The 27,453-nt window shown below is 37.4% G+C and overlaps 1 protein-coding gene across 1 annotated transcript; it reads left to right on the top strand.

The window, feature by feature from the left end:
• PRKAR1A (protein kinase cAMP-dependent type I regulatory subunit alpha) lies at positions 1-26,819 on the top strand. The gene is given in 12 exon segments (XM_023589096.3): positions 1-22; positions 2,155-2,339; positions 8,593-8,763; positions 9,578-9,669; positions 9,886-9,947; positions 10,792-10,838; positions 11,566-11,596; positions 11,599-11,723; positions 12,934-12,994; positions 14,106-14,227; positions 23,898-23,979; positions 24,349-26,819. Coding segments are annotated over 12 exon segments (1,158 nt in total). The 5' UTR covers positions 1-15; the 3' UTR covers positions 24,522-26,819.
• Positions 26,820-27,453: the final 634 nt, after the last annotated feature.

Genomic DNA, 27,453 nt, shown 5'->3' on the forward strand with positions numbered 1-27,453 from the left:
TCCGACTAGAGTAGGATGAGAGGTGGGCCTCCCTTCTGCATTTTGTGGTCGCGATCATGGCCTAAGTGAAGTGAAGGGCAAGTCCCTGTCCTTCGTCTCGAAAATACGCGATAACTATTAACCCTTCCAGCTCAGTGCATATGTGGTGCCACACGGGGTACGAGCTTTTCAGCAGAGGAAGGAAATCTAACGCTTGCTCAAGATGAACCCAAAGAAGTGTCTGAGGTAGTGGGGTCTGAGTCAGGAACAGTTTCTCAAAGTCTTTTGAATATTTCCTGGCATGTAATCCTTTTGAAACTGGATTTTATCTCTACTGACTTGGCCAGAAGAAAGAGTTGAATGTGTTCTTATGAGTAGACTCACAGCGTAAGTTTTAGAGTAGTTAAAAAATTGGGGGGTAGCTAAGTTGTTGGGGGTCTTAAGAATAAGTATAAATACAGAGTTAATATAGGTATATTCGGTTAAAAATATTAAGACCTTGAAATTTGGGCATTCAGGCTTTCACATGGTGACCGCATTAATCTTGGCGCATTTTTGTTCACATCCTGCTTTATTACCAGTGTGGTCTTTTTAATACCTAATTTTGTTTCAAACAAAAAGAAACAGTTTTGCCTCTTGGACTCACTTCTCTCATGTCCACCAACTAGAGACCTGATCTTTGAATGATTTCTCTGATCAGTTGAATAGAGGTATTGATATATTTCTGAAATATAAATGCTTTGAAGCATAAAAGGTCAGATGTATCATTGTTCTTGGTGGCCTTCTGTGTTATTTGAAATACAGAAAAGCTACTGAAGTGGATTCTCAGTTCATATGCTTGATCTGGAAAAGTGGCTGGTACAAATCTACCCTAAAATAAATAAAAGTTTTTTTTTCTTTGTTTTTTTGTTTGTTTTTGAGTGTTTATTTCTGAAGTAGCAGCATAATTCTTTTTCCATGGCCTCTTATTCATGTGCTTGTCTTGGAGCCACAAACTTTCTCATGGTCTGTTAATCTACTTGTTATTGACCTTTATCATGAAAGTTGTCAAAACAAAATGAGTAACAGCATGCCATTTTAGAATAGCTCTTACTGTGGTATTTCTCTTTTTATATTTACAGTTGCATATCACTTGTGTGTGCTTTATAAATGGAAAAGTTCGATTAGTATTGAATTCAGTTGTAGAATGGAGGGGAACATCTTCTAATCTTAACTGCTTAGTAACTAGGAGTTGGAAGGACAACTGTTTATGATCCTGCTGTTAAATTACTAAGCTTTTAATGCCATGGTAAGCTTCTCATTATTATATCCCTATTTATTTTACATCAAGGTAGTGCAAACCCTCTAAAATCTATTAAACGTATTTTATTAAATGTTTATGTAAGTTTCAGACTTACACAAACATTTCAAATGAAGAAAATGTTTTGACATTTTCCTGTCTAACTGTTTTACAATTTACTTGGTAAAGTTTTTTTTTTTTTTTTTTTTTTGCTACTAAGGATTTTCCATCTTTTATCACAGGTCAGGTGTATTGTCATTTATGGCTGGAATCTGGTAAAAGATTCTGGAGTAAAAGGTTGCTTTTAAAAACTCTTCTAGGGTTCCTTTTGTGTCTTTAAAAATTTTGATTACTCTGATAGTTGGCTGATCAGGTCCTTTGCTCCAGTGGTTTGCTGCGTGACATTAGGACACTCCCACGGGATAGGAATTACGTGTAGGGAATGTCAGATGTTCTTCATTTTGCTTACTTGCTCTCTCTTAGAGCAGACTTGTGTGCCCTTGTAACTCTCTGTCCTGTTTACCATTTACATACTTCCTACGTCATCATGATTTCTTTTACAGGGAAGGACTGAATGAAATTCCCTTTAGGGCCTGACTCCTCTGCAGCCTGCCTCTACAGGAGATAGTGGCTCATACTTCCTCTCAGGAGCAGAGGTTATTGCCTCTTGCTGTTTAGACCAAATGAAACTCTTTTTGGAAGAATGCTATTTATGTACATATTTTATTCCCTAGTCACCAAGTCTCCCCTTTTTATATATGTATATTTAGTGAACAAAAAATCTCTATGAACCAATTGCCTAGTGAATTTGGCAGGTCAAAAGTCAAATTGGCATTTGCTCTTTGTAAGTTGTTTACACAAGCATATGTATGTGTGTTTTTGTTTTTGTTTTGTAGAGAAAACCATGGCGTCTGGCAGCACTGCCGCCAGTGAGGAAGAACGCAGCCTCCGGGAATGTGAGCTCTACGTCCAGAAGCACAACATTCAGGCGCAGCTCAAGGATTCTATTGTGCAGTTGTGCACTGCTCGGCCTGAGAGACCCATGGCATTCCTCAGGGAATACTTTGAGAGGTTGGAGAAGGTAACAATGTGGGGAGGTGATGAAGGACCTTGAAAATTGCAAAATTTAATATAATAGAATCATGTTGACTTGTATTTTTTGGGGAAAATAGTATTCTAACCAATGAGTGGTCTGAAACAATTTGCAAAAAAAAAAAAAAGACATTTCTAATAGTTTTAGAGTTCCTAATTATTAGAATTTACCAGAAAGTGAATCTGTAGGCTAAGCCTACTTGGCTAACAAAAAAATTCCAGTCATTTCCTTGTAACTGTTTTAATTAATAGAACTGACTCTGACAGATAAAATTGATTGGAAGCAGTACAGCAGTTAACATGAAATGAGAGCTTCTAGGGTACTTGAAAGTAGGTAATGCTTTTATTTGACAAAGCAATAAGCCTTATCCCACCTTTTAAAACAAGTGTAATGCAACATTTGAGTCCAAGTTGTGATAGATAAATAAGAAATTCTGAATTAGTGCAATCCCTTTTACTGTAGAGTGTATTTCACATGAATTGACTGTAGAGCTGAGATGTCATGATTGACAGTTGTCAAAAATTTACTCTATAATTTTGGTCAGAACTTTTACCCTCATTAAAAAAAAGTAATCCAGGATATAATCTTTGTTGTTCATTGTCATTGTGTGTATTTGAGTGTGATCTAAGTATATAATGCATGCTTTTCTAAGCAAAATGGTAATTTGCATCAAAGACAACACTTCAATTAATTTCCCTCATGAAATTATGAATGAAAAAGCCTGGATCACTAAATGTTTTGAGTAGTTTGAGTTGTATGTTTGATTCGTTTCTTGAAATCAGTAGGATAAATTTATAGATTTTCTTGTACATAATGAAGTTTTGAGATGGTAATTATTATTATGAACCAAATGGCAGGAAATTTTTCAGGTATATGTTTATTAAATCTTGATTTAAAGAAAGATTTATTATTTATAAAATCCCATTGACTTGGACAATTTCTTAATCAGCAGAACTTATTAGAAAAAGAATCTATACTAAGATTTTTAAAAAGTGGGTGGCACAGTGATGTTAATTTTTATTTTATTAAAGCTTTTTGTTAAATTTGAAGTTTAGTACCATGATTAGAATAATTAAAAAAAAGTAATCAGTTGCCATGAACATAGCTTTCTGTGTTGCAATTATGGTAGAAATTCTGGCTTCCTCTTGTTTAAATAACTTCCATAGAGTTAGTGAAAGTACCATAAGGCCAGACCATGGGTCTTCCCTGTTTTGAAATAAAGCGTATTCCTGGAGATCTTGTTTTGAAATGGGTCACTGTAAGTTGATCCCTCTTCTCTTTGGACATCAATAGAAACCATCAAACGAGGGGATAAAGTTGGTGAGACATTAAGTATGTGTCTTTTTATAGGTAGTGTTGAATGAGTGGTGCTAGTTTCAAAGCCTGTTCTTAATCACAGCACTGTTTAAACACTAATCAAGCTGGAAAGCGAGATATAATTGTTACAGTAGTTTCTTTGCAAATGGGTTTTTAAGATTTAATGTGTATTGACTTCTTTACCACCTGTTAAAAGTCATAGTTTAACAAACTTTTCTCTGTAATTCAAAGGTCTTTATGAACTTGTGTACACTCTTTTAACCAGGGTTGACCACAGCTACCTGGACTTTCAAGTAACCCTAGATTTTCAGCTTTTAACATGTCATTATTCTACATATTAGGTGTCAGGTTTGTATGTCTGAAAATACGCTGTGACATCCCAAGTCGGTATTAATAATTCTTCATAACCTAGGGTTCATATTTCTGGTACCCTCAACTACTCAGTAAGAAATACACCAAAAAGCTCTCACAGTTGTTTCTTTAAAAGCTTTTGCACTTCAGATCATCATTTGGAATTTGAGACTTTTTTATACGTGAAATACATGTATTTATTAGAACCTAGCTTGTGTGATAGGGCAGAGGAATTATAATGGCCATGACCATAGAGTGTCTGTGTGTGTCAGGTGCTATGTGAAGTATTTATACATATTAGCTCATTCTTTGAAATGTGTGAGGTAGGTGATTATCACCATTTTATAGAGGAAGCAGGTAAAGCTCAGAGAAATTAAATAACTTGTCTGGTGGTCATACAGTGCAGTAGTCAGCTTTTGCTGGAACAGCATACAGCCCCCAGATTTTATATTGTTATTTCTTGGTTACGTGTAGCTATGTTGGGCTCATCCCTTCTTGTCTTTTTTTTTCATTTTGAAGATTTATTCCGCCCCGCCCCGTTGTCTGTTCTCTGTGTCTATTTGCTACGTTGTCTTTGTCCGCTTCTGTTGTTGTCAGCGGCACGGGAATCTGTTTCCTTTTGTTGTGTCAGCTCTCCATGTGTGCGGTGCCCTTCCTGGGCAGGCTGCACTTTCTTTTGCGCTGGGCGGCTCTCCTTACGGGGTGCACTCCTTGTGCGTGGGGCTTCCCTACGTGGGGGACACCCCTGCGTGGCAGGGCACTCCTTGTATGCATCAGCACTGCGCATGGGCCAGCTCCACATGGGTCAAGGAGGCCCGGGGTTTGAACCGCGGACCTCCCACATGGTAGACGATGCCCTAACCACTGGGCCAAGTCCGCCGCCCCTTCTTGTCTTCTTGACAACATGGAGTTTGCGGGGTGAAGCGGAAGGAGCAGCCGCTATGTAAGGCATGGTGTTCTCAAGGCAGGGAGAGGACAGAAGCTCAAGAGGACAGAACCAGAGTGCAGAAGCAAACATCATATGGCATGTCAACTTACATTTCATGGCTAAAGCAAGTCATATGGTGAAGCCCAAAGTCCAGGGGCATGGGAGGTTTATTTCACCTACAGGGAAGAATGGTAAGGGCAGGAAGGGAATGAATAATTGTGAAAATGTAATAAGCGATGGGGACAGAATTTAAACCTAATACTCTAGGCCATTATGCTATTAACCATTATGTAGACCGGGGTTTTTGTTTTTGTTTTAATTAGTGAAAGAGCTAAGGAGGAAGGAAATGAGAACAGAATGAAAACAAGAGAAAGGATAAAAAATTTATCATAGTACGTATTAGAAGTTGATGGTCTCGGTAGTGGCACTGAGTCATCAAGATAAAGTTATATTCAGATTACTGTTTCAAAAAGACTTGCTAGCATCCATGAAAAAAAAATTTTAAAATCAAAATGTTTTTGGTACTTCAAAATCGTCTTAAAAATTCAGTTAGGGAGGTGAACTTTGCTCAACGGTTAGAGCATCCGCCTACCACATGAGAGGTCCACGGTTCAAACCCAGGGCCTCCTTGACCCATGTAGAGCTGGTCCACGCACAGTGCTGATGGGCGCAAGGAGTACCCTGCCATGCAGGGGTGTCCCCTACATAGGGGAGCCCCACGTGCAAGGAGTGCACCTCCTGTAAGGAGAGCTGCCCAGCATGAAAGAAAGTTCAGCCTGCCCAGGAGTGGTGCTGCACACACGCAGCAAGATGACGCAACAAAAAGAGACACAGATTCCCGGTGCCACTGACAAGAATAGAAGCGGACACAGAAGAACACACAGCGAATGGACACACAGAACGACAACTGGGGCGGGGGGAAGGGGAGAGAAAGAAATAAAAATAAATCTTTTAAAAAAAAGAATTCTGTTAGGTTGTACAGTCCCAAATTAGATGATATTTGTGGGGTTTTTGGGGTTTTATCCCATGACATTTTTGTGAAATACCAGTGACATTTTGGGGGTAGGGTTTGTCTTTTCCTTTATACCCTTATGCTTTAGGGAGATTTGAGTTTTGTAGTTTTGTGTTAATATGGAATGGGAAACCTTACTTGTTGGAACTACAGAATGAAAATGAAATGAGTTTTCTAAAAAATGTATTTTTAAAATAGGGTTCATATTCACACTTAATTCAGATTTCTGTAGATACAAAGGGGTGTAAAAATGAAGTCTTAACTACCCTGATGCTTTACTTAAACCAATATTCCAGAGATTATCTATGCATTTCCAGACAAAAGAACTTCCTTATTCTTTTCTGACCTGTGCACTGTGAGCCATTGTATGGATGCACTATAATTTGTCATTTCGGTGATTTCCAATGTTTTACTCTTAAAAACCATGTTGCATTGAATACCTTTGTATGCATATCATTTCAGACATATGCATATCTTAGAATAAATTCCTGGAAGTACAATTACAGGGTCAAAAAGTAAATGCTTTTGTAATTAAATATGATATAAAAAATTAGTGTATTTTGTTACATTGTATTTTTTCTTAATTGAAGATCTGAAAATCAAGATAAATGAGAAAAATAAAGATAACCTTTGCCCTCTCCCAAAAAAAGAAGAAAATAAAGAATCAGGAAAGATTCTACTAATAGGAATGAACAGTGCTAACAACTTGATGATTCTCTTCTAAACTTTTCTTGCTGCATTAGTTCTTGTATTTATTTGGATGCCCAAAGCAGGGCAGAGTACCTTGCAGGAAAAGAAAGGCATCTTAAATTTTTGTTGTATTAAAAAATATGCTAAGCTATTTGACAAATGTTAACTTTATTAAGAATTGGAAAGATGGTTTAGAAAAATAATGCAGAATGGCTTAGTGAATGAAACAGTAGTAGACAATGGGTTTCCCCCCTTACTTTAGCCATTATTACTCATTCTTCATTGCAGATCTGAGAGGAATTTCTTTTTAAGGCCCTAGGTTTGAAAAATAACTATGTTAAGTCCATTTGTCTCAGTTTTTATTTAAATTGGTTCAATAAGTAGCTTTTTAAAAGCAGGTACATTCTTTTTTTTTTATTAACTTCAAATGTAAGATCTGATAATAAAGCATCTAAGCTCTGCTGAGAGTAGTACTGTCAGAGCTGAGCCCATTTAAATTCATGGTTACTGTCACATCATGTCTTTCATTTGTTTATTTTCAGGACTCTAGCTAGAATGTGGAAAGCTTAGGACCCTTTCCTATTTTTTAAAAAACTTTAAAAAGGTTTATTTATTTTTCTGCCCTTCCCTCCCTTCCCCCCCGTTGTCTGCTCTCTGTATTCTTCTGTGTCTGCTTGCATTATCCCGTGGCACTGGAAAACTGTCTCTTTTGTTGCGTAGTCTTGCTCTGTCAGCTCTCTGTGTGTGCGGTGACACTCCTAGGCAGGCTATGCTTTTTTCGCACGGGGCGGCTCTTCTTGTGGGGTGCACACCTTGCATGTGGGGCATACCTACATGGGGGCGCCCCAGCATGGCATGGCACTCCTTGCGTGTGGCAGCACTGCGCGTGAGCCTGCTTACCACACGGGTCAGGAGGCCCTGGGGATCAAACTCGGGACCTAGTAGATGGGCGCTCTATCAGTTGAGCCACATCTGCCACCCCTTTCCTGTTTGTCTTTATGTTCCCATTACCCTGTGTGGGACTTGGCATGGCAGATCCAGGTGTTGCTTATTGAATTAATGATGAAATAGCTCAGTAATCTAGACATCTTTTGGCTACTTCTGCATATGAATTGTTACAGATAACATTCTTTTTTGGGGGAGTGGGGCATGGGGTGTGTCTTATTATCTGCAGCAGCATTAAAAATTAATCATATTTCCCCCCCCATCTGCTCTCTTTGTCCATTCTCTGTGTGTTCTTCTGTGTCCGCTTGTATTCTCATCAGTTGGCACTGGTGTCTCTTTTTATCGTGTCATCTTGCTGCATTAACTCTCTGTGTGTGTGGCACCACTTCTCAGTGGGCTGCGGTTTCACGTGGGGCGGGTTTCCTTGTGCAGGGGCCACTCCTTGCGTGGAGGGCACCCTTATGCGGGGGCATCCCTGCATGGACTAGCACTCCTTGTGCACAGCAACACTGCGCATGAGCCAGCTCAGCACATGAGCCAGCTCACCACATGAGCCAGGAGGCCCTGGGTATCGAACCCTTGGACCTCCTATATGGTGGGTGGACGCTCTTTCAGTTGAGCCTTGTCTGCCTCCCAGTATTTTGTTTTGTAATTTATTAGTCACATGCATTGCAAATAATTGTTGTCAGTGTTTTGTTACTCTGAATATCTTATTTTTTCCATGCATATTATGTGTCCTTATACTAATGGCTTTAGCTCATTAATAAAGTATAGTACTATTATCATGAGAGAACAGTGCAGTCATTTGAGACTGTTTCTTTTCAAACTTTACTGTCCATTTTTCCATTTAGAAATGACCTGTCCCCCCCTAACTTTCACACTGGTAATAGAGGAAGAGGCTTGAATTGACTGAGATGGATGGATTATGATTGGTATATGAGAATGCCAGCTTTACATGGGTGAAGAATTTCATTTTACAAACCCATCATTTCTTTCAGGAGGAGGCTAAACAGATTCAGAATCTGCAGAAAGCAAGCATCCGTACTGACTCGCGGGAGGATGAAATCTCTCCTCCTCCACCCAACCCAGTGGTGAAGGGCCGGAGGCGACGAGGTGCCATCAGTGCTGAAGTTTACACTGAGGAAGATGCTGCTTCATATGTTCGAAAGGTAGTTCTGATATCTAACCAATGGGGAAATGTTGTTAACTCACTTGCTGGTCATCTGGTCTCACTTGATGAAGGTGTGCAGTATTTTGAATAGTGAAATATAAAACGGTAAATCCTACTTCATTCTGTATAGTTCTTGGGTACTAAAGAACACATTTCTGTAATAATGTGCCGTCAGAGAAAATAACCAATAGTAATGACAAACCAGTGAATTTTGGGGGTCTCTTTTCTGTGCTATTGTAGTACTGTAGAAGGAGCAGGCAGCACTAGTACTCCTTTTTCTCTCGAATCATGAGGTCGGGTTTTTGACATCCTGTTCTTCATGTGGAGGCATTTAACCTTTTATCCTCCTAGTTTCATTCATCCTAATCTTTTCCTTTTAGCTGGCCTGTCAGTTCGTGTTATGCTGTTAGCCCTAAGGGGAACCACAATTGTCCTGGCACTTAAGGCTTATGAAACTAATACTACATGATCGCTGTTTAAAAACTGACCAATTGTCATAAAATTAAGGTTTAGTTTTGCCTCAAAATAGTGACCTTGGTCAAAGTGTTTTTGTCCCTTTAGTTGTTAAATGGAAACCAAATACTAGCCTTTAAATATGGATCTCACTGTGGGCAAAGGGATTAATTAGTCAATATTTGTTGAGTACTCTGTGAATCAAAGGTAGTACAGATATGTTGTCGTGAAGATATTTAACTCAAAGCAGTCTTGTTTAACTACCATTAAGTAGTTTGACATTTAGTTGAAACGCAGGTGGCAAACATGAAATGTTTTTGGTTTGTGAAATTGTCATTTGACCTTCAATTCTTTCATAGGTTATACCAAAAGATTACAAGACAATGGCTGCTTTAGCCAAAGCCATTGAAAAGAATGTGCTGTTTTCACATCTTGATGATAATGAGAGAAGGTAGGTACAGATTCTTTCTTATACATACTATTTTTCCAGTGAGGCTGTAGTCCACAACTATTCTCATTGTTGTTGTAAATTTTAAAGCTCTTAATAATAATTCATGTGTGATGACTGTGGGACCAAGAATCTGGCAGCTTTAATTCTAAGGTTAAATGTTTGAAATCCAAAGAAAAGACATGCGAAATGTAACCCAAGGCCTTCTCTCCTATCCAGTGATATTTTTGATGCCATGTTTCCAGTCTCCTTTATTGCTGGAGAGACTGTTATTCAGCAAGGTAAGGGCTGCTATTTCTGTGAATTCCATGTTACGGGAGAGGAGATTTGTTTTTGTTTTGCTTTGTTTGAGGTTTTTATTTCCCTCTTTCTGTTTATTTTCTTGAATTAAAATCCTCTGAGCTAAAAGGCACAGCTTTTCCCCAAGGGACTAATATTTCGCCAGCATCTGTTACAGTTTCGTTTAATATTAATAATAACCATTAAAGGAAATCCTTGCATTTTTATTTTGAATATTGTACGGAATTTCAAAAGTTTGTCTCTTAAATCCTTTATATTGATAAATAACCTTTCTTAAAATAAAAGAGGATGTAAGCAGAACACCCACATTCTTCATAAAGCCCATCTATTTACAAGGTTCCATGTCTTCTACTGATTCTTACGTTTTTGCCTACTTAGACTAACATCCAAAATCTCATCTTTTCGTTATCCTCCCCTTTTTTCTTTCTTATTTACTCTTGACATTTTCATGGGTATTCATAAACCATATATTTTCCCATTTAGTGGCAGTCTGATATTTTGCTGCTTAATTTTTTGAGTTGTTTCTAGTTTTTTGTTGTTATTAGGTGACATAGCAAGTAATTTCTTTGTACACATATGCATGGTTTGTTTTTAGTTATTTTTTCCAGAGGTATTCATCATGAGAGGATTATAAAAATTAATCAGACTTAGGACTTTTAAAATACAATGCTGGATTTTTCGTTCTGAATGATTGTGTTAATTTGTAATGTAAGCTTTTATCTCACAGCACCACTATAAAATGGGTTTGCTTTATATTAATTTGATAGTTTTAACTTGTGTTCCTTTAATTTGGAATATGCTTCTAGCTTTTTTACTTTCTTTTAGGTGATGAAGGTGATAACTTCTATGTGATTGATCAAGGAGAGATGGATGTAAGCTTTAATTATAGCAAAAATATGTTGATAATCCTCAAAGTCAATGTGTTGGTTTTATTGCTTCTAGAATAGTATTTCTAAATAGTGTTTCTGAAGGGTTGAATATTATAGCCTTGTGTGTCAAATTCCAGTAGTGCTTGCAGCCACACCTTTACCAAGTATTTTAATGACACAAAGAAACTTCTTAAAGGTAAGTTTCTCTAGCTTGACAAGCATTTCAAAACTTGTTGGAATAGTGGTTAAGAAGTGCATACTATGGAGTAAGACAAACTCAAGGGAGAGTCTAGACCCAGCCACTCTTAGCTATGAGACATAGTACAACTTTCTTAATTCTGTAAAGCTTGTTTACAATGAAATAGGAATAATAGTAGCATTGATCTCATGGGATTATTGGAAAAATTCATTGACCTGTGCAAGTAAAATGCTTCGCCTGGTAATGTGTATGATTATTGTTAATAATTAAGCTTTTCTTCTGATCATCCCTATGGTATACAGAGGATCTTTTTCTTATCGGATAATTAAACCTAATAAATCACAGGCATTTTCAACTTCTTTACTCATTGACAAAAGTCACCTGTTTTGCTCTACTGTGTACTGAAAACATTATTTTACTTTTTAGAGCAAAGTTCAGGTTCTGACACTTTAAAAAGGTTTGAGGGTTTTTAATTCTCATGTGTTTGTGTATGTAGAACAGAACAGTTATTTGATATCATTTGCATTTTAGGTCTATGTCAACAATGAATGGGCAACCAGTGTTGGGAAGGAGGGAGCTTTGGAGAACTTGCTTTGATTTATGGAACACCTAGAGCAGCCACAGTCAAAGCAAAGACAAATGTGAAATTGTGGGGCATTGACCGAGACAGCTATAGAAGAATCCTTATGGTAAGTCACCATGGTTTTTCTTGGAGTGTGATTTAGAATTTCCATCTATGTAACTAATGTTTGAAATAACATTATCGTCAAATTTAAAAGGAAATATTACTTTTCCTAATCAGTACTTTGCATCACACTTAATTAGCATTGTTCATTATACCATTTGAAGACAGTAATTTTTTTTAGAGTAAAAGTTTGGTCAGAAATAACATGGGAAACAAAATGTGGTATATATGTAATGGTAATCTCATGCTTGAAAATCTGTCCATTTGCCTGTAGCACATCTGAACTCAACTAATCCTTAAGCATCACAGATAATTTGATAAGTGTTACTCTTAAGTGCCTGAAGTTATTTAGTGCCAGTCGGAAATAATCGACTTCCCTAAACTGTCAAGTGTCTTATAATACAAAGGTTATGCCCTTCTCACTAAAGATATGAACAAAATTAAAAACCACGGGAACATTCTGCTGATATAGTCCAGCTTTTTGAGAACTATGTGACAGGTTTATAGAGTAGCTTTGAAGTTTAAGTCCCAGCTAATGACTTTGGTCATTCTGAATGTTTTTCTTAAATTTGTACAATGCCTTTCTGGTCTGAAAGTATATAGTATGATATGTTTTGAAATTTTTTTATGTTTTGGAGATTAATGTATATAACCATGCTAAGACAATTTAGCTGGTATAAGAAATCTTTATTGCACTGGTCTATGTGTTTTTTTCTTGTCTTTATCCAGATATATTTAACAATCTGTTTATATGACAGTTTGGTTAAATTTGGAGCCCATGGTTTGTTGTCTTTTTTTTTTTTTTCTTTCTCCTAAGTGCCAGCAGTTTATATCCTTACTTCTGTGGGGCCTGGGGACGGGATAAGGACCCTGGTCTAGGAATATATTAATCTATACTCACATATATTGGTTGTTTTTGATAATTGATCATTTGCTTATTTGAAATTTCGCTAATTGATAGTGCTAGGAACTCTCTGCGGCCGTTGCCAGGTTTTCCTTTTAAGTACATTTTACCAAGGGCCGTTTTTATAGAGCTTAACATAGGGGTTCACAATCTTCAACATGAAGAAAAATAATCTCACTCCAAAAAGAAGGAACCGCAAGCTTTGACTTTTCTGAGTTTTGCTTTTTTAAGACTTAAGATTTATTTTTCCATAGCATTATGTAATAATGACAGTTTTAGATGTGATTTTTGTTTCTCTTTCCATTTATAGGGAAGCACACTGAGAAAGCGGAAGATGTATGAAGAATTCCTTAGTAAAGTCTCCATTTTAGGTGAGTTCTGAAAGATTTCACAGAGAATTTTGTTAAACTGGATTATTATTGATAGGTTAAGAATTATTGGGTTTCATAAAAACCACTCTGGTTATTGTAACTCATTTATACTTTTGTTTGCTAATAGTAATGAAAAATACATGGAATTTTATTTGACAGAGTTAAAGCTTTGACTCAGAAGTAATTTTAAAGTGTTTTCTTTGCTAATAGATGACAAACCTTACTAGAACTAATTGGACTTGAGAAAAGCTTTCTAGAATTATAAGTGTTACTTTTTCCTCCTGATGAGACAGAAAGGCTTAACTTGTTCTTCTGACTGTCGACATTCATTTATTCTCTTTGACTTTTGTCCCTGCTCCTCCACCATTGAGTTCATTTGTTCAGGAAAGGAGTATTTCCACAAGCGCATTTCCTCTCTGGAAAGATTAGGTGTCATTTGGTAGCATCCTCAGGAAAAAATTTCTTAAGTTTTGAAATTCAGAATAAAGCGGTTTAATTGGAGGTACTTCTGTGCATTTTGTCATGTGGACTTGGAGATGTAATTAATACCTGTTCTTCATTTGGAGGGAAATGACCATTTTTATAAGGTACCAGTATTCTGCCATTGTTTTGCCTTTTCTGTGGATGGTTGCTTTTGCTTAGTATCTTGGATATTAGTCTTGGCCTTTGGGAACAAAACTTATTTTCAATTCATTTAATAAATGAATTTAAATAGGGAAGTTATTTCTATAAATCATTGGAAAAATATAGGTAATAAAGTTAGTGACACTATTATTTTTGGGACCTGTAATTGTAGGTTTGAATTGCATTGATGGCAATCTTTAGGAAAACTCAATTAACAGTTACATTTTCTTATTCCTTCACCATTGGGTGCAGTTGGTATTAATTAACCTGGACCCTGGGCTGCTGAAGTAAGGATCCTAAGGGTCATCTGTAGGTAATATGAGACTAGACTACAGGTCATTGAAGACAGGTGCCAAGTTTAATCTTTGAGACATTGCTGGAATGTTGAATGGACATGGTTATTTGGTTGAGTCTCTTTGTACTTTGCTTATATTTGAAATTTTTATCAATACCAAATAATACAGAGAAATTCTTTTGATTCTTTCAGAATCTCTGGACAAGTGGGAACGTCTCACAGTTGCTGATGCTTTGGAACCAGTCCAGTTTGAAGATGGGCAAAAGATTGTGGTTCAGGGAGAACCAGGGGATGAGTTCTTCATTATTTTAGAGGTAAAGCACGCTGCATTTGATACTTGAAGAAGTTGTACGCCATAAGTGGGGAAAAAGGTCCTAATTCTAATTTATGGCTTTAGTTTTTTTTTAGTATTTTTTTTTATTTAGGTGAATTCATGTAACATAAAATTAACCATTTAAAATGAAACACTGTTATTGACATTATGTACCTTCAAAATGTTTGTGCAGCTGCCACTTCTATCGCTTTCCAAAACATTTTCATCATACCAAAAGAAAACTCTGTATGCATTAAGCAGTCAGTCCCCCATTCTCCCTGTTCCCCAGCACCTGGCAACCACCAGTTTCCTTTCTGTCTCTGGATTTACCTATTCTAGATATTTTACATAAATGAAATCATAAAAAAAATATAATCTTTTGTTCCTCCCTTCTTAGCATATTGTTTTCAGGGTTCATCCAGTTGGTAGCATGTACCAGTTCTTCATTCCTGTTTATTGCTTAATAATACTCCATTGTATAGATACACCACATTTTGCTTATCCATTCATCCATTGATGGACATTTGGGTGGTTTCCACCTTTCCCCTATGGTGAATAGTTAGTAGTGTTGTACAAGAATTTGTTTTTGACTACCTGTTTTGAATTCTTTTGGGTATATATAGGTATACCTTATAGATATTGCGGCTTTGGTTCTAGACCACTGCAATTAAGCAAATAGTGCAGTAACGGGAGTTAATTGTTTGGATTTCCAGTGCATATAAAAATTTGTTTGCACTGTACTGTAGTCTCTTAAGTGTGCAATAGCATTATATCTAGAAAGAAACAGTGTACATATCTTAATTAGAATGTGACACAGACACAGTGAGCACAAGCTGTTGGAAAAATAGCATCGATAGACTTGATTCAACGCAGGGATGCCCACAGACCTTCAATTTGTAAAACAAAATGCAGTATCTGCAAATGCAGTAAAACGAGGTATACTAGACCTAGGAGTGGAATTGGCTGGGTCATAATGGTAATTCTGTGTTTAACTTTTTGAGGAACCACCAGACTATTTTCCACAGTGGCTGCATCTTGTTAGAGTTCCCGACAGCAGTATATGAGAACTCCAGTTTCTCCACATCCTTGCCCACACTCATTTCCCATTTTTGGATTATAGCCATCCCTAGTGGGTATGAAGTGGTATCTTGTATTGTTTTTTAATTAAAAAAATTTTTTTTGATATATGTATTTTTTTATTAGAGAAGTTGTGCGCTTACAAAACAATCATGCGTAATATGCAGAATTCCCGTACAACACCCTTCCACCAACATTTTACATTGTTGTGGAATGTTTGTTAGAGAGTATGAAAGAACATTATCAGACTGTTATCACTTACTATGGTCCATAGCATACGTTTGGTATATTTTTCCCATACTCCCCCATTATTAACACTATGTATTAGTATTATACATTTGTTATAGTTCATGAAAGAACACTTTCATAATTGTACTGTTAAGCGTAATCCATCTTTGACCTTGTGATTTACTGTGTTATGCGTTGCATGCCTTGTACAGTCTAAAGTATACACTGAGTGGCTCTCACTTTCATCACGAATTGTGAAGTCATTGCCTCAGTAAATTTTTGAATGTTTTCCTTCGTCCAAATGAAATAATCCCATCCCCCCTATTATTGACTCTTTGCATTGATATAGTACCTTCTTTGACATTGATGCAAGAATATTATAATATTGCTGTTAACTATAATCCATAAGTTAAATTAATTGTATTTTTCCCACGCATCACCACTCATTGTGGTTTTGATTGTTATTTCCTTAATGGTTAATGTTATTTCCTTAATGGTTAATGATGTTGAGCATCTTTTCATTTGCTTGTTGGCCATTTGTATGTCTTCTTTAGAGAAATGTCTATTCAGGTTCTTTACCCATTGTTTAAAATGGGTTGCTTGTCCTTTGAGTTGTAAGAGTTTTTTATATGTTTTGGTGACCTTTATCACAAATATGATTTTAAATATTTTCTGTAGTTTGTTAATTTTCATGCTAATTTCCGTAGGTGCACAAAAGTGTTTTTTTAACTTTATTTTATACATTTAATAATTGAAAATATCAAGAGTTAAAAAATAAAAAGAAAACACAGTTGACTAAAAACATACATTTCTAAATTAAATGTACTGGATACATATAAATTTTTTTTTAAAATCATGCAATATGTTACACAGTATATTTGGTTAATAGTAATGCAACCATACAATATTTGTCCTTTTGTGTCTGGCTTGCTTTGCTCAACATGTCTTCCAGGTTCATCCATGTTGTCATGTGCTTTATAACTTCGTTTCTTCTTATAGCTGCATAATATTCCATCGTGTGAATACACTAGTTTGTTTATCCACTCATCAGTTTATGGACACCTGGGTTGTTTTCATCTTTTGTCAGTCGTGAATAGTGTTGCTATGAACATCGGTGTGCACATGACTGTTTATGTCACTGCTCTCAGTTCTTATGGGTGTATACCCAGTAGTGGTATTGCAGGGTCACAGGGCAAGTCTATATTAAGCTGCAAGTCTATATTAAGCTGTGTTGGGTAATTTTCCCTTCTTCGATTTTAGAAGAGTATCAACAGGATTGATGTTAATTTTTCTGAAATGCTTGTTAGAATTCACCTGTGAAGCTATGTGTTCCTGGACTTTTCCTTTGCTGGGAGTTTTTGAATGATGGGTTCAATCTCTTTAAATGTGGTTGGTTGGTTAAGTTATATTTCTTATAGCATCAGTGCAGGTTATTTGTGTATTTCTAGGAATTTGTCCATTTCATCTAGGTTGTATAGTTTGTTGGCTTGTAGTTTGTCATAATATCCTCTTATGAGCCTTTTTTTATTTCTTTGGGGTCGGTTGTAATTTCCTCCCTTTCATTTCTGATCATATTTATTTGCATTTTCTCCTCTTTTTTGGTAGTCTAGCTAGGGGTTTGTCAATTTTGTTGATACTCTTAAAGAACCAGCTTTTGGTTTTGTTGATTTTCTCTATTTTTTTTGTTCTCAATTTCATTTATTTTTGCTCTAATCTTTATTATTTCTTTCCTTCTTTTTTGCTTTGGGTTGGTTTGCTGTTCTCCCTCTCAAAACTGCCTTCGCTGTTTCCCATAAGTTTTGATAAGTTGTGTTCTCGTTTTCATTTGTAATTTCTTCTTTGACCCACTGATTATTTAGGAGTGTGTTGTTCGGCCTCCACACATTTGAGAATTTTTCCCTGTCTATTACTAATTTCCACTTTATTTCGTTATGATCTGAGAAGGTGCTTTGTATAATTTCAGTCTTTTTATACTTACTGGGAGCTGTATTGTGCCCTAACAGTGTGGTCTGTCCTGGAGAAAGATCCATGGGCACTTGAGAAGAATGTATAACTTCCTGAGTTTGGGTGTAGTGTTCTGTATATGTCTGTTAGGTTTAACTTGTTTATCATATTGTTTATGTTCTCTGTGTCCTTGTTAATCTTCTGTCTAGTTATTCTATCCAGTGATGTGAGTGGGTTGTTGAAGTCTCCAGTGATTACTGTAGAGGTGTCTGTTTTGCTCTTCAGTTTTGCTAGAGTTTTTCTCGTGTATTTTGGGGCATCCTGGTTAGGTGCATAGATATTAATGGCTGTTGTATCTTCCTAATGGATTGTCCCTTTTATTAATATATAATGGTCTTCTGTATCTCTTATAACTTTTTTTGCATTTAAAGTCTGTTTTGTCTGATGTTAGTATAGCTACTCCTCTTTTTTGGATACTGTTTACATGTAGTATCTTTTTCTAACCTTTCACTTTCAGCCGGTTTGCATCCCTGGATCTAAGGAAGTCTTTTGTAGACAGCATGTGGATGCTCATGCTTTTTTTCCTTTCTGTCAGCCTGTATCTTTTGATTGGGGAGTTTAACCTATTCAATTCAATTATATTAGTGTAAATGCATTATTTACCTCCATCATTTTATTCTTTTGTCTTCTTATGTCATATCTTTTTTTTTTTTTACGTTTTTGGTTATCCTTTCTCTATTCCTTCTTCTATACTCTGCTCCAGGCCTTTTCTCTGCTGTCTTTTTATTTCAGGTTCCAAGGTTTCCTTTAATATTTCCCCTAAAGGTGGATTCTTTTTTGCAAATTCTCTTAGTTTCTGTTTGTGAATATTTCATACTCACTTTCATGTTTGAAGGACAGTTTTGCTGGAAAAAGAAATCTTGGCTGGCTCACTGTGTCTGCCATTTTCAGTTTTCAGTCTGTTGACTGTAATCTTGCTGCTTATATGTACCTGTGCTTATATCCAATCCTTGGCACCTAGCCAACTGGACTGTTGAGTATATTTTGGAAGTGTGCCAGAATAGGTGAATGAAAGAGTCCTTATGTTGCTGTATGCTGTATAGTGATGGCCTTCAGTATCCTGTTAGTACAATAGCTTGGAACAGTGCCAAATTTGATTGTAGTCAGATTTCAGAGTGAAAAAGGACTTATATACAGAAAATAATGGGAAGAGTGTTTAACCCTTTTATTTCTGAATATTGAATGAGATAAATTTCCAGCTGCTGTTCTCTATTTTTATGTTATTGGACCAGTGTTCTATATAAATAAGATGTAACGAAATTCAAAGAGTTTAATATGTGTGTAACATTCAACCTCAGTACTGTCACTGCAATATGACGTTCTGCAAATAATCTTCTGTTGGGTCAGATACCAATTTTTAGTGAGGTATCTCTAAGGTGCATCATAGAAAACAATAGGCAAATTACTCAAATTCCTTTCATTGGGATTTGGAAATGATAAATCTTTATAGAATGAGAAAATAAAGGATTCTTGGCTGGCAGTTTTTCTCTTTCAGTATCCTCATTGTATCATACTACTGTCTTCTTGCCTCCATGGTTTCTGAAGGGAAATCTGCACTAAATCTTACTGGATGTCCCTTGTACATGATGGTTTGCTTCTCCTTTGCTGCTCTGAGAATTTACTTTATCAATGACATTTGACATTCTGAGTAGTTTATGCCTTGGAGTAGGTCTGTTTGGATTCATCCTGATTGGGGTACAGTGTGCTTCTTGGACATGTAAGTTCATTTCTTTCATGAAAGTTGGGAAATTTTCAGCTATGATTTCCCAGTATACTCTTTCTGCCCCTTTTCCTTTCTCTTCTCCTTCTGGAACTCCTGTGACGTGTATGTTGTTGTGTTTTGTGTTGTCATTCAACTCTCTGAACCCCTGCTCAATTTTTTCTGTTCTTTTTTCTCTCTTCATTCTTCTCTCCAATTTGAGCTGTACTGTGTCTATATCACTTTTTCTTTCTTCTGTCATTGCAAGTCTGCCTTTAATGTGTTAAAAAAATATTTTTTGAAGATTTATTTTTTATTCATTCCCCCCCCCCGCCCTGTTTTCTGCTCTCTCTGTCCATTTGCTTTGTGTTCTTCTGCGTTGCTTGCATTCTTGTCAGGTGGCACTGGGAATCTTTGTCTCTTTTTTGTTGCATCATCTTGCTGTGTCAGCTCTCCGTGTGTGTGTGTGTGTGTGTGTAGTGCCACTCCTGGACGGGCTGTGCTTTTTTCACGCAGGGTGGCTCTTCTTGCGAGGTGCACTCCTTGCGCATGGGGCACCCCTATGTGGGCACACCTCTGTGTGGCATGGCATTCGTTGTGGACGGAAGCACTGTGTGTGCGCCAGCTCACCACAAGGGCCAGGAGGCCCTGGGTATGGAATCCTGAACCTGTGTTAGGTGGATGCTTTATCAGTTGGGCACATCCGCTTCCCTCTTTAATGTGTTTTGATCTCACCTATTTATTGTGTCTTTCATTCCCATGAGCTCTGTTACTATTCTGTTCAGGATTTCAAATTCTTCTTTGCACTTGCTCAGTGTCGTCTTGATGTCATTTATCTCTTTTAGTAATATTGTCTTTTAACTCATAATTTGATTTTGGAAGTTTGTGTACATCTCGCTAATTCTCTCAAATCCTGTGTTTCTTCTGGGGCTTTGATATATAACTTTTCTTGGGCCATGTCTTCTGTTTTCTTAGTACGGCTCTTAATTTTTTGCTGATGTCTAGGCATCTGATTAGGATGTAGTTTACTCAGATGCTCAATTTCTTTCTCTTTTGTAGGGATTTAGTGGCAGGAAGGCTATGTTACCACTACTTTTTTTTTTTAAGATTTTATATTTCTCTTCCCTTCCCCCCCCCCCCCCCAATTGTCTGCTCTCTGTGTTCATTCGCTGTGTGTTCTTCTTTATCTGCTTGTATCCTTGTCAGTGGCACCTGGAATCTGTGTCTTGTTTTGTTGCATAATCTTGCTGTGTCAGCTCTCGATGTGTGCGGCGGTACTCCTGGGCAGGCTGCACTTTTTTTCACACTGGGCACCTTTCCTTATGGGGCGCACTCCTTGAGCATGGGGCTCCCCTATGCGGGGGACACTCCTGCATGGCAGGGCACTCCTTGGTGTGCATCAGCACTACACGTGGGCCAACTCATCACACGGGTCAGGAGGCCCTGGGTTTGATCTTGGACCTCCCGTGTGGTAGGAGGGCGCCCTATCCATTGGGCCAAATCCGCTTCCCTGCTTTTTGATTCTTGGCTCAACCTTGGTTGCAGACTGGCTTCCTAGGTAGGACCTTTGGGAGGGAAGCTATAAAGGCCAGAAAAAGCCTCTCACTTATTTTAAATTTTCTCCCGTTCATTTCGTCTGCCAGCAGGTGGCGCCTTTTGGTAGCTCTCTGTTCAGTGCTAGAGCTTATTTGTTGCAACACAGATGGGATCAGATGTGACAGAGCTTCCTGATTGGAGCGTTAAGAGCCTTGTAATTCAAACTTCTCTGAGACAGTTCTCCAGCCTTCTCTGGCAGCCCCCTCCTTTTTCCCAGGTCGGAAATATTTCCACCCTCGTGTGAGTCCTCAACATCAATCCCTGTTAGTAGAGGAGGAGATTGGGAGGATAGCTTTAGCCCCTTGATGGCTCCCAAGCCAAGCAATGCCGTGGTCCCACCAGCCTGGAAGGGCTCCTGGGACACAGCAGACCACAAATTCGTGAGTCAAAAACTGAATCAGCCTTAGGCTGTGTCCCTTGCTCTCCCCTTTCCTGGGGTGGTGTATCCCTGGAGCTCCCTTTAGTAGCAGGCCCAGAGGCCTGAGAGTTCTAAAGTGTCTTTAGTGTAGTGGCGGGTGCCAGCAGCATCAGCCACTGGTTTCAACTCACAGTTCTGTCCTTGCGATTCCCCTCGTTTGTTCCTTTCTCCTCTGGGCAGTATCCAGCCTTCGCCTGGTGTCCTAAACCCTAGAAGATCTTTTTCTAGGCTGTTTCAACCTATCTTCTAGCTATTTTCCTAGAGGAGAAGAGAGTCCCGTTTCCTTCTGATCTGCCATCTTTCTGGAAGTCCACAAAAGTTTTAAATTTTGTGACATTCAATTTATCTTTTTTTTCTTTGGTTGCTCATGCTTTTGGTGTCTTAGCTAAAAATCCATTGCTAAATACAAGGTCATGAAGATTTTCCTTTTGTTTTTTCTAAAAGTTCTTATATTAAAGTGATTGATCCATTTTGAGCCAATTTTGTTATGGTGTAAGGTTGACGGTCCAGTTCCTCATTTTGTCTGTATATATTCAGTTGGCAACAGTTCAGCACTGTTTGTTGAAGAGACAATATTGTTTGCCTGTTGAGTGGATTTGGCAACCTTGTTGAAAAACAATTGGCCATTGATGTGTGGGTTTATTTCTTAAGTCTGTTCCACTGGTCTATACGACTGTACTTTCACCAGTACTACACTGCTTAATTTCTGCTGCTTTGTAAGAAGCTTGAAATAAGTGTGAGTTCTCCCAACTTTGTTTTTTTTCCTATAGTGTTGTGGCTATTTGGGGTTCCTTGCAATTTTATATGAATTTGAGGATCTTCTTTTCCATCTTTACTAAATGGCTGCTGGAATTTTGACAGGGATTATATTGAATCTGTAGATCACTTTGGATGGTATTGCCCTTTTATTTTATTTCTCTGCCCTTCCCCTCCCCTCCCACTCCCAGTTGTCTGCTCTCTCTGTCCATTCGCTGTGTGTTCTTCTGTGACCACTTCCATCCTTATCAGCGGCACCGGGAATCTGTGTTTCTTTTTGTTGCGTCAGCTCTCTGTGTGTGCGGCACCGTTCTTAGGCAGGCTGCACTTCCTTTCGCACTGGGCGGCTCTCCTTACGGGGCGTACTCCTTGCGTGTGGCTCCCCTATGCGGGGGACACCCCTGCATGGCAGGGCACTCCTTGCGTGCATCAGCACTGCGCCTGGGCCAGATCCACACAGGTCAAGGAGGCCCAGGGTTTGAACCATGGACCTCTCTTGTGGTAGGCGGACGCCCTATCCATTGGGCCAAGTCCGCTTCCCGTTATTGCCCTTTTAACAATATTAAGTCTTCTAGTTCACAAAAATGGGATTCTTTTCATTTATTTAAGTCTTTCATTTCTTTCAGCAATATTTTATAGCATTCATTTTATAAGACTTTAACCTCCTTGGTTAAATTTATTCCTAAGTATTTTATTCTTGTAGATACTGTTGTAACGGAATTGTTTTCTTGATTTTCGTTTTTTGTATTGTTCGTTGTTGATGTATAGAGACACTACTGATTTTTGAATGTTGATCTTGTACCCTACAATTTTACTGAGTCCATTTATTAGCGCTAATAGCTTTTTTGTGGAGTCTTTGGAATTTCCCCGATATAGTGTCAGGTCATCTGCGAATAGAGATAGTTTTACTTCTTCCTTTCCAGTTTGGATGCTTTTTATTTCTCTTCCTTGCCTAATTGCTCTGGCTAGAACTTCCTATACAATGCTGAATTATCATGATGAAAGCAGACATCCTTTTCTTGTTAGCTTTAGTCTTTAAAAATACCTGACAGTTGTATTTTAAAATGATCTTTCATTTTGAAATACTGTTGTTTGGTTTTCTGCCAGGCAACCGCATTTTAAATTCTGGAAGGGCCCTAGACCTCAGTTTATAACCTAACCAAATGAATCCTCAGCATGTGGGCCAAAGAAAACTCAAGCAGCATAGCAAACCATGATGGTTCTGCACTATCCTTGTTAAAATGCATGTGTTTGCACTCTTTGGCAAATAAGGATCAAAGATAATTAAAATTTTAAAAGTTAACCATGTTTTATATTTTTGTAATGAATGGAAGTGTATAGCAGATATTCTTGTCTGCCAAACACATTCAAGTAGCAGATTGCTGTAAATGTGGCTCAGTTGTTGCTCAGTTGATTTTATCTGAATCAGAGGTCCCTGGATTTTTTTTTCTGTAAAGGGCCAGATGGTAAGTAATGTAGGTTTTGTGGGCGGTAGGGTCTCTGCAGCAAAGCAAAAGCAGTTATAGGTGATAGGTAAACACATGGTGTGGCTATGTTCCAATAAAACTTTATTTACAAAAATAGGCTGAATTCAGCTCTTGGGCTGTAGTTTGCTAACTCCTGAATTTGAACTCTTTTAGTACCTTGGCTTGCTGAGAAAGAACCTTCCGGGGATGGGAGAGGGGGCAAACACTAAATAAATAGGAATCGAAGCCCATTACTTTTCAGTCATCTTTTATCATAGGAAAACAGGTTTTAAAATAACCATTAAATCCTCTCTCCTCCCCCCCCCCCCTTTTTTTTTCCCATGAAGTAGCTAACATTGCTTAGGTTCTTTAAAATTTCACTCTGGATTTGAGAAAGTATTTTGTTTTTTTGGTGACTTTCTTACAGGGTTCAGCTGCTGTGCTACAACGTCGGTCAGAAAATGAAGAGTTTGTTGAGGTGGGAAGATTGGGCCCTTCTGATTATTTTGGTATGTGGATTTTTTTCACCATAAATACGTTGCTTCTTTAAATCATCTCTCTGAGATATTTTAATGTTTTATAACTTTTCTTTTCTTCCCCTTTTATTTTTTTAATTGCAATCTCTTGGTTTTCAGAGAAATAGTGTGAGATTTTTACCTTTACTTAGTTATGCATTGAAATTGTCTCATATCTATCAGTTGGGTTCATTTTTGTTTTTGTTTTTTTTTTTTTTGGTAAGTCTCATGCGGTATGGCCTGCACTAAGTTATTAGAGGAGTAAATACTTGCTTTCTCTTCTTTCTACAAAGTGGACCTCTAAGAAAATGAGTTTTCCATAGAAGTTAGCCACTCTCATCCTCCTCCTTTTCTCTTCTCCAGGTGAAATCGCACTACTGATGAATCGTCCTCGTGCTGCCACAGTCGTGGCTCGTGGCCCCTTGAAGTGTGTGAAGCTGGACCGACCTAGATTTGAACGTGTTCTTGGCCCATGCTCGGATATCCTCAAACGAAACATCCAGCAGTACAACAGTTTCGTGTCACTGTCTGTCTGAAATGTGCCTCCTGTGCCTCCGTTTTCTCCTCTCCCCAATCTGTGCTTCACTCGTGCAGACTGCTTTATTTTCCCTCTTTGCAGCGCCAAATGGCCACTGGCATCGCAGCTTCTTGTCAGTTTATATTAAAAGTTGCTTTTATTGCACTGTTCTTAATTTGGAGCATTCACTGAATGCTCATACACAGTTAAATAAATAGAAAAAGTTCTGTGGAGACCTTGCTTGTTACGGCTTCTCTTTGTGCAGTGTTAGTGTTCAGCCTGGGCAGTGAGTGCCATGCTTTTTGGTAAAGGCAGATCCCAGCACCAAATGACTTACCATAGAATAATGGTGTAACAGTGCAAGGGTTTTTTTTTTTTTTTAAGTGACATGATTTTCCAGTTATCATAAGCATATTTTAGACTGTGGCCATGTATGCTGTATTTCTATATTGAATAAATGGTTTCTCATTAAGCTCTCTACGGTTTAGGAAAAATGGATATAGAAAAATTGTAGTATAGTAGAAAGATATCTGCCTGTATTAAACTAGTTTAAGGGTGGAAAAATGCCCATATTTGTTAATTATCAGAAGGTTATAATCTCTTCAGTTTCCCCTTTTTAACCAGAATTTTTGTTTGCTAAGCTGATTTGCCTGGTTTTGTTAATATCTTGTATTGTTTTCTCTCAATTCTTAACTTTATAGATGTGGCTATCTGTACCTGCCTTTTAAGTTTAAAACCAAATCATAGACTGCAAATACTGGGTTACGATTTAACCACATCTGCCTCAGCTCATAAATTCTGATTAGACCTTTATTTATCCAGCTAGTGCCAAATATTGATCATCAGATGCTGAATTGAGAATAAGAATTTGAGCTCTACACTCTTGGTTGTTAGCCTAGAGCTTTGGTTGATGTATGTCCCTCAGTTGACTCCAAGTGTGATCTCCTGTGTTCATTAAATGCTGTGATTCCAAGAGAGTGAATTTTCTAGGAGTAGATACAGATGAAACAGATGTCATGACAGAAAAATGGAAGTGATGTCAGATGGACAGAATTCATTGTAGGGAGCCTACGACCACTAAAATTCATTAGGGCTTGAGACATAGGAAGAATTTTACTGTAGTTTAAGCATTTCCCCCACCTTCCTGCATCAACTAGAATGTGTGGTGAGTTGAGGATGGGGTGGGATGTGTCTCTTGTTTCTTATTGGTCTAAAAGGCCGTCCTGCTGAAGGTTTTGCTTTCCTATCCAGCATCTATTTCTCTGGCAACCTTTTTTTTTCTTTAAGCAAAACTTGTGGTTTGTGTCTTACCTGTGTTTCAGTATTTTCCAGCCTTGTGTGTTACATTATTCCATGTACACCAATGATACCCAACAATTTATTTTTATTTTTGTTATTTTTTTAAAATGAAATTTCACAGTTCCATAATGTTGGCATTTTTATCTTCCTTGTGATTTATATATAATGTAGGGTAATATTTGGGAATGACTGCAAGCATTTTTCCATCTGTGTGCAGCTGGCTTTGATTATTAATCCTGTCTCCTCCTCTTTCCCAGGTAATTTAAATAGGTCATGGTAGATGTTCATAGATTTGAACACATTAGGCTGTTACTAAGTTTGGAGTATAAGTTGGGGAAAGAGATTTTATTGACATGTTAGTGTGGGATAGAAAGTCACCTTGTTACATTTTTATTTTACAAAACAGTCTATATTGAATGATGGTTTTCTGATCTGTACTTGTCTTTTTGTTTAGCTACTTTTTTTATATTTAAAAAGTTAAAAAATAAAACATATGTTCTTATTAGCTTATAGCTTGATTTGATCTTTGTTTAAATGCCAAAAAATGTACTTGAGTTATTTAGAATGCCATAAAATTGCACAGTTTCATATATGTATATAATCATGTTTATGTATATTCAGATACATATAATGCTTTCTAAAGTTTCACTCTTAAATCATTCGGCTTGTTGTTTACTCCCTTTTGTAGTTTTTGTTCTAAGAAATTTTAAGATAAGTCTAAATTTAAATATTATCACATTTAAAGCTTTATCTTTGTGCTGTCCAAGTATACGTGAGAAATCATAATTGGCATAGTTTGTCTTAGTTGATATTCAAGACTTTAGAAGTCATTATCTCTGGGCTTGGTAAGTGAATTTGAGTTTTGTTGCTCTAGAAAGTATAGTTGGCCAAAGGACCATTCTGTATTGTTTCCTGGTTACTAGTCTGATTATATTGTACGCGCTAATATACTCTACGTTTTTGTTATAGATTGTCTTAATGGTAGGCCAAGTAATAAAAAAAAATTAAATAATTTAAATTCTTAAATGTAATCAGTTTTTCTTCCCTCTCCTCTTCTCTTTGTCCTCCTCCTCTTCCAAATCCCCTACTTGGTGGGCAAGAATGGAAAGTAAAATTGAATTATGGAATCAATGTGTAAGGCATTTATTTTCACTGATTTCTAATTCAGTTTGTCAGACAAAGAATGACTTTGCTTAAAGGGTAATTGAGATGCAGCATATTTGTTTATCTACCAAGTCATGGAAGGCAGATATTAAAAGCCAAAACTTTCCTTTTTATTTAAGACAGACTAGTTCAGTGGACTTGGAACTTTCTCAGAATTACTGGGGAAACATTTCTGCCTTAGCATACTCTTTGGCTTAAATCTATTAAATATATTTAGTTATACTTTAATATTTTACAAAACATAAAGCCTTATTTCTGATGCTTAGTCCTCAAATATCTGAAAGATGATTAAGTTGTACTCTTTGATGTGCTGATATTCATTTTTTCACATCCAGTGACGTTGGAGATAGGTTGTATTCTAGAATAACATTATTTAATTTGTCCTGCTTTGCTTGCAAGATGTATACTTTCTCCAGGTTTATTATTCTCTTCCCCTAGCCCACTGGAGTTGGCATCTCTAGAATCACAGTAAAATAAAACTATAAAGA

The sequence above is a fragment of the Dasypus novemcinctus genome, chromosome 21, assembly GCF_030445035.2.
Source record: "Dasypus novemcinctus isolate mDasNov1 chromosome 21, mDasNov1.1.hap2, whole genome shotgun sequence".
Taxonomy (NCBI): Eukaryota; Metazoa; Chordata; class Mammalia; order Cingulata; family Dasypodidae; genus Dasypus; species Dasypus novemcinctus.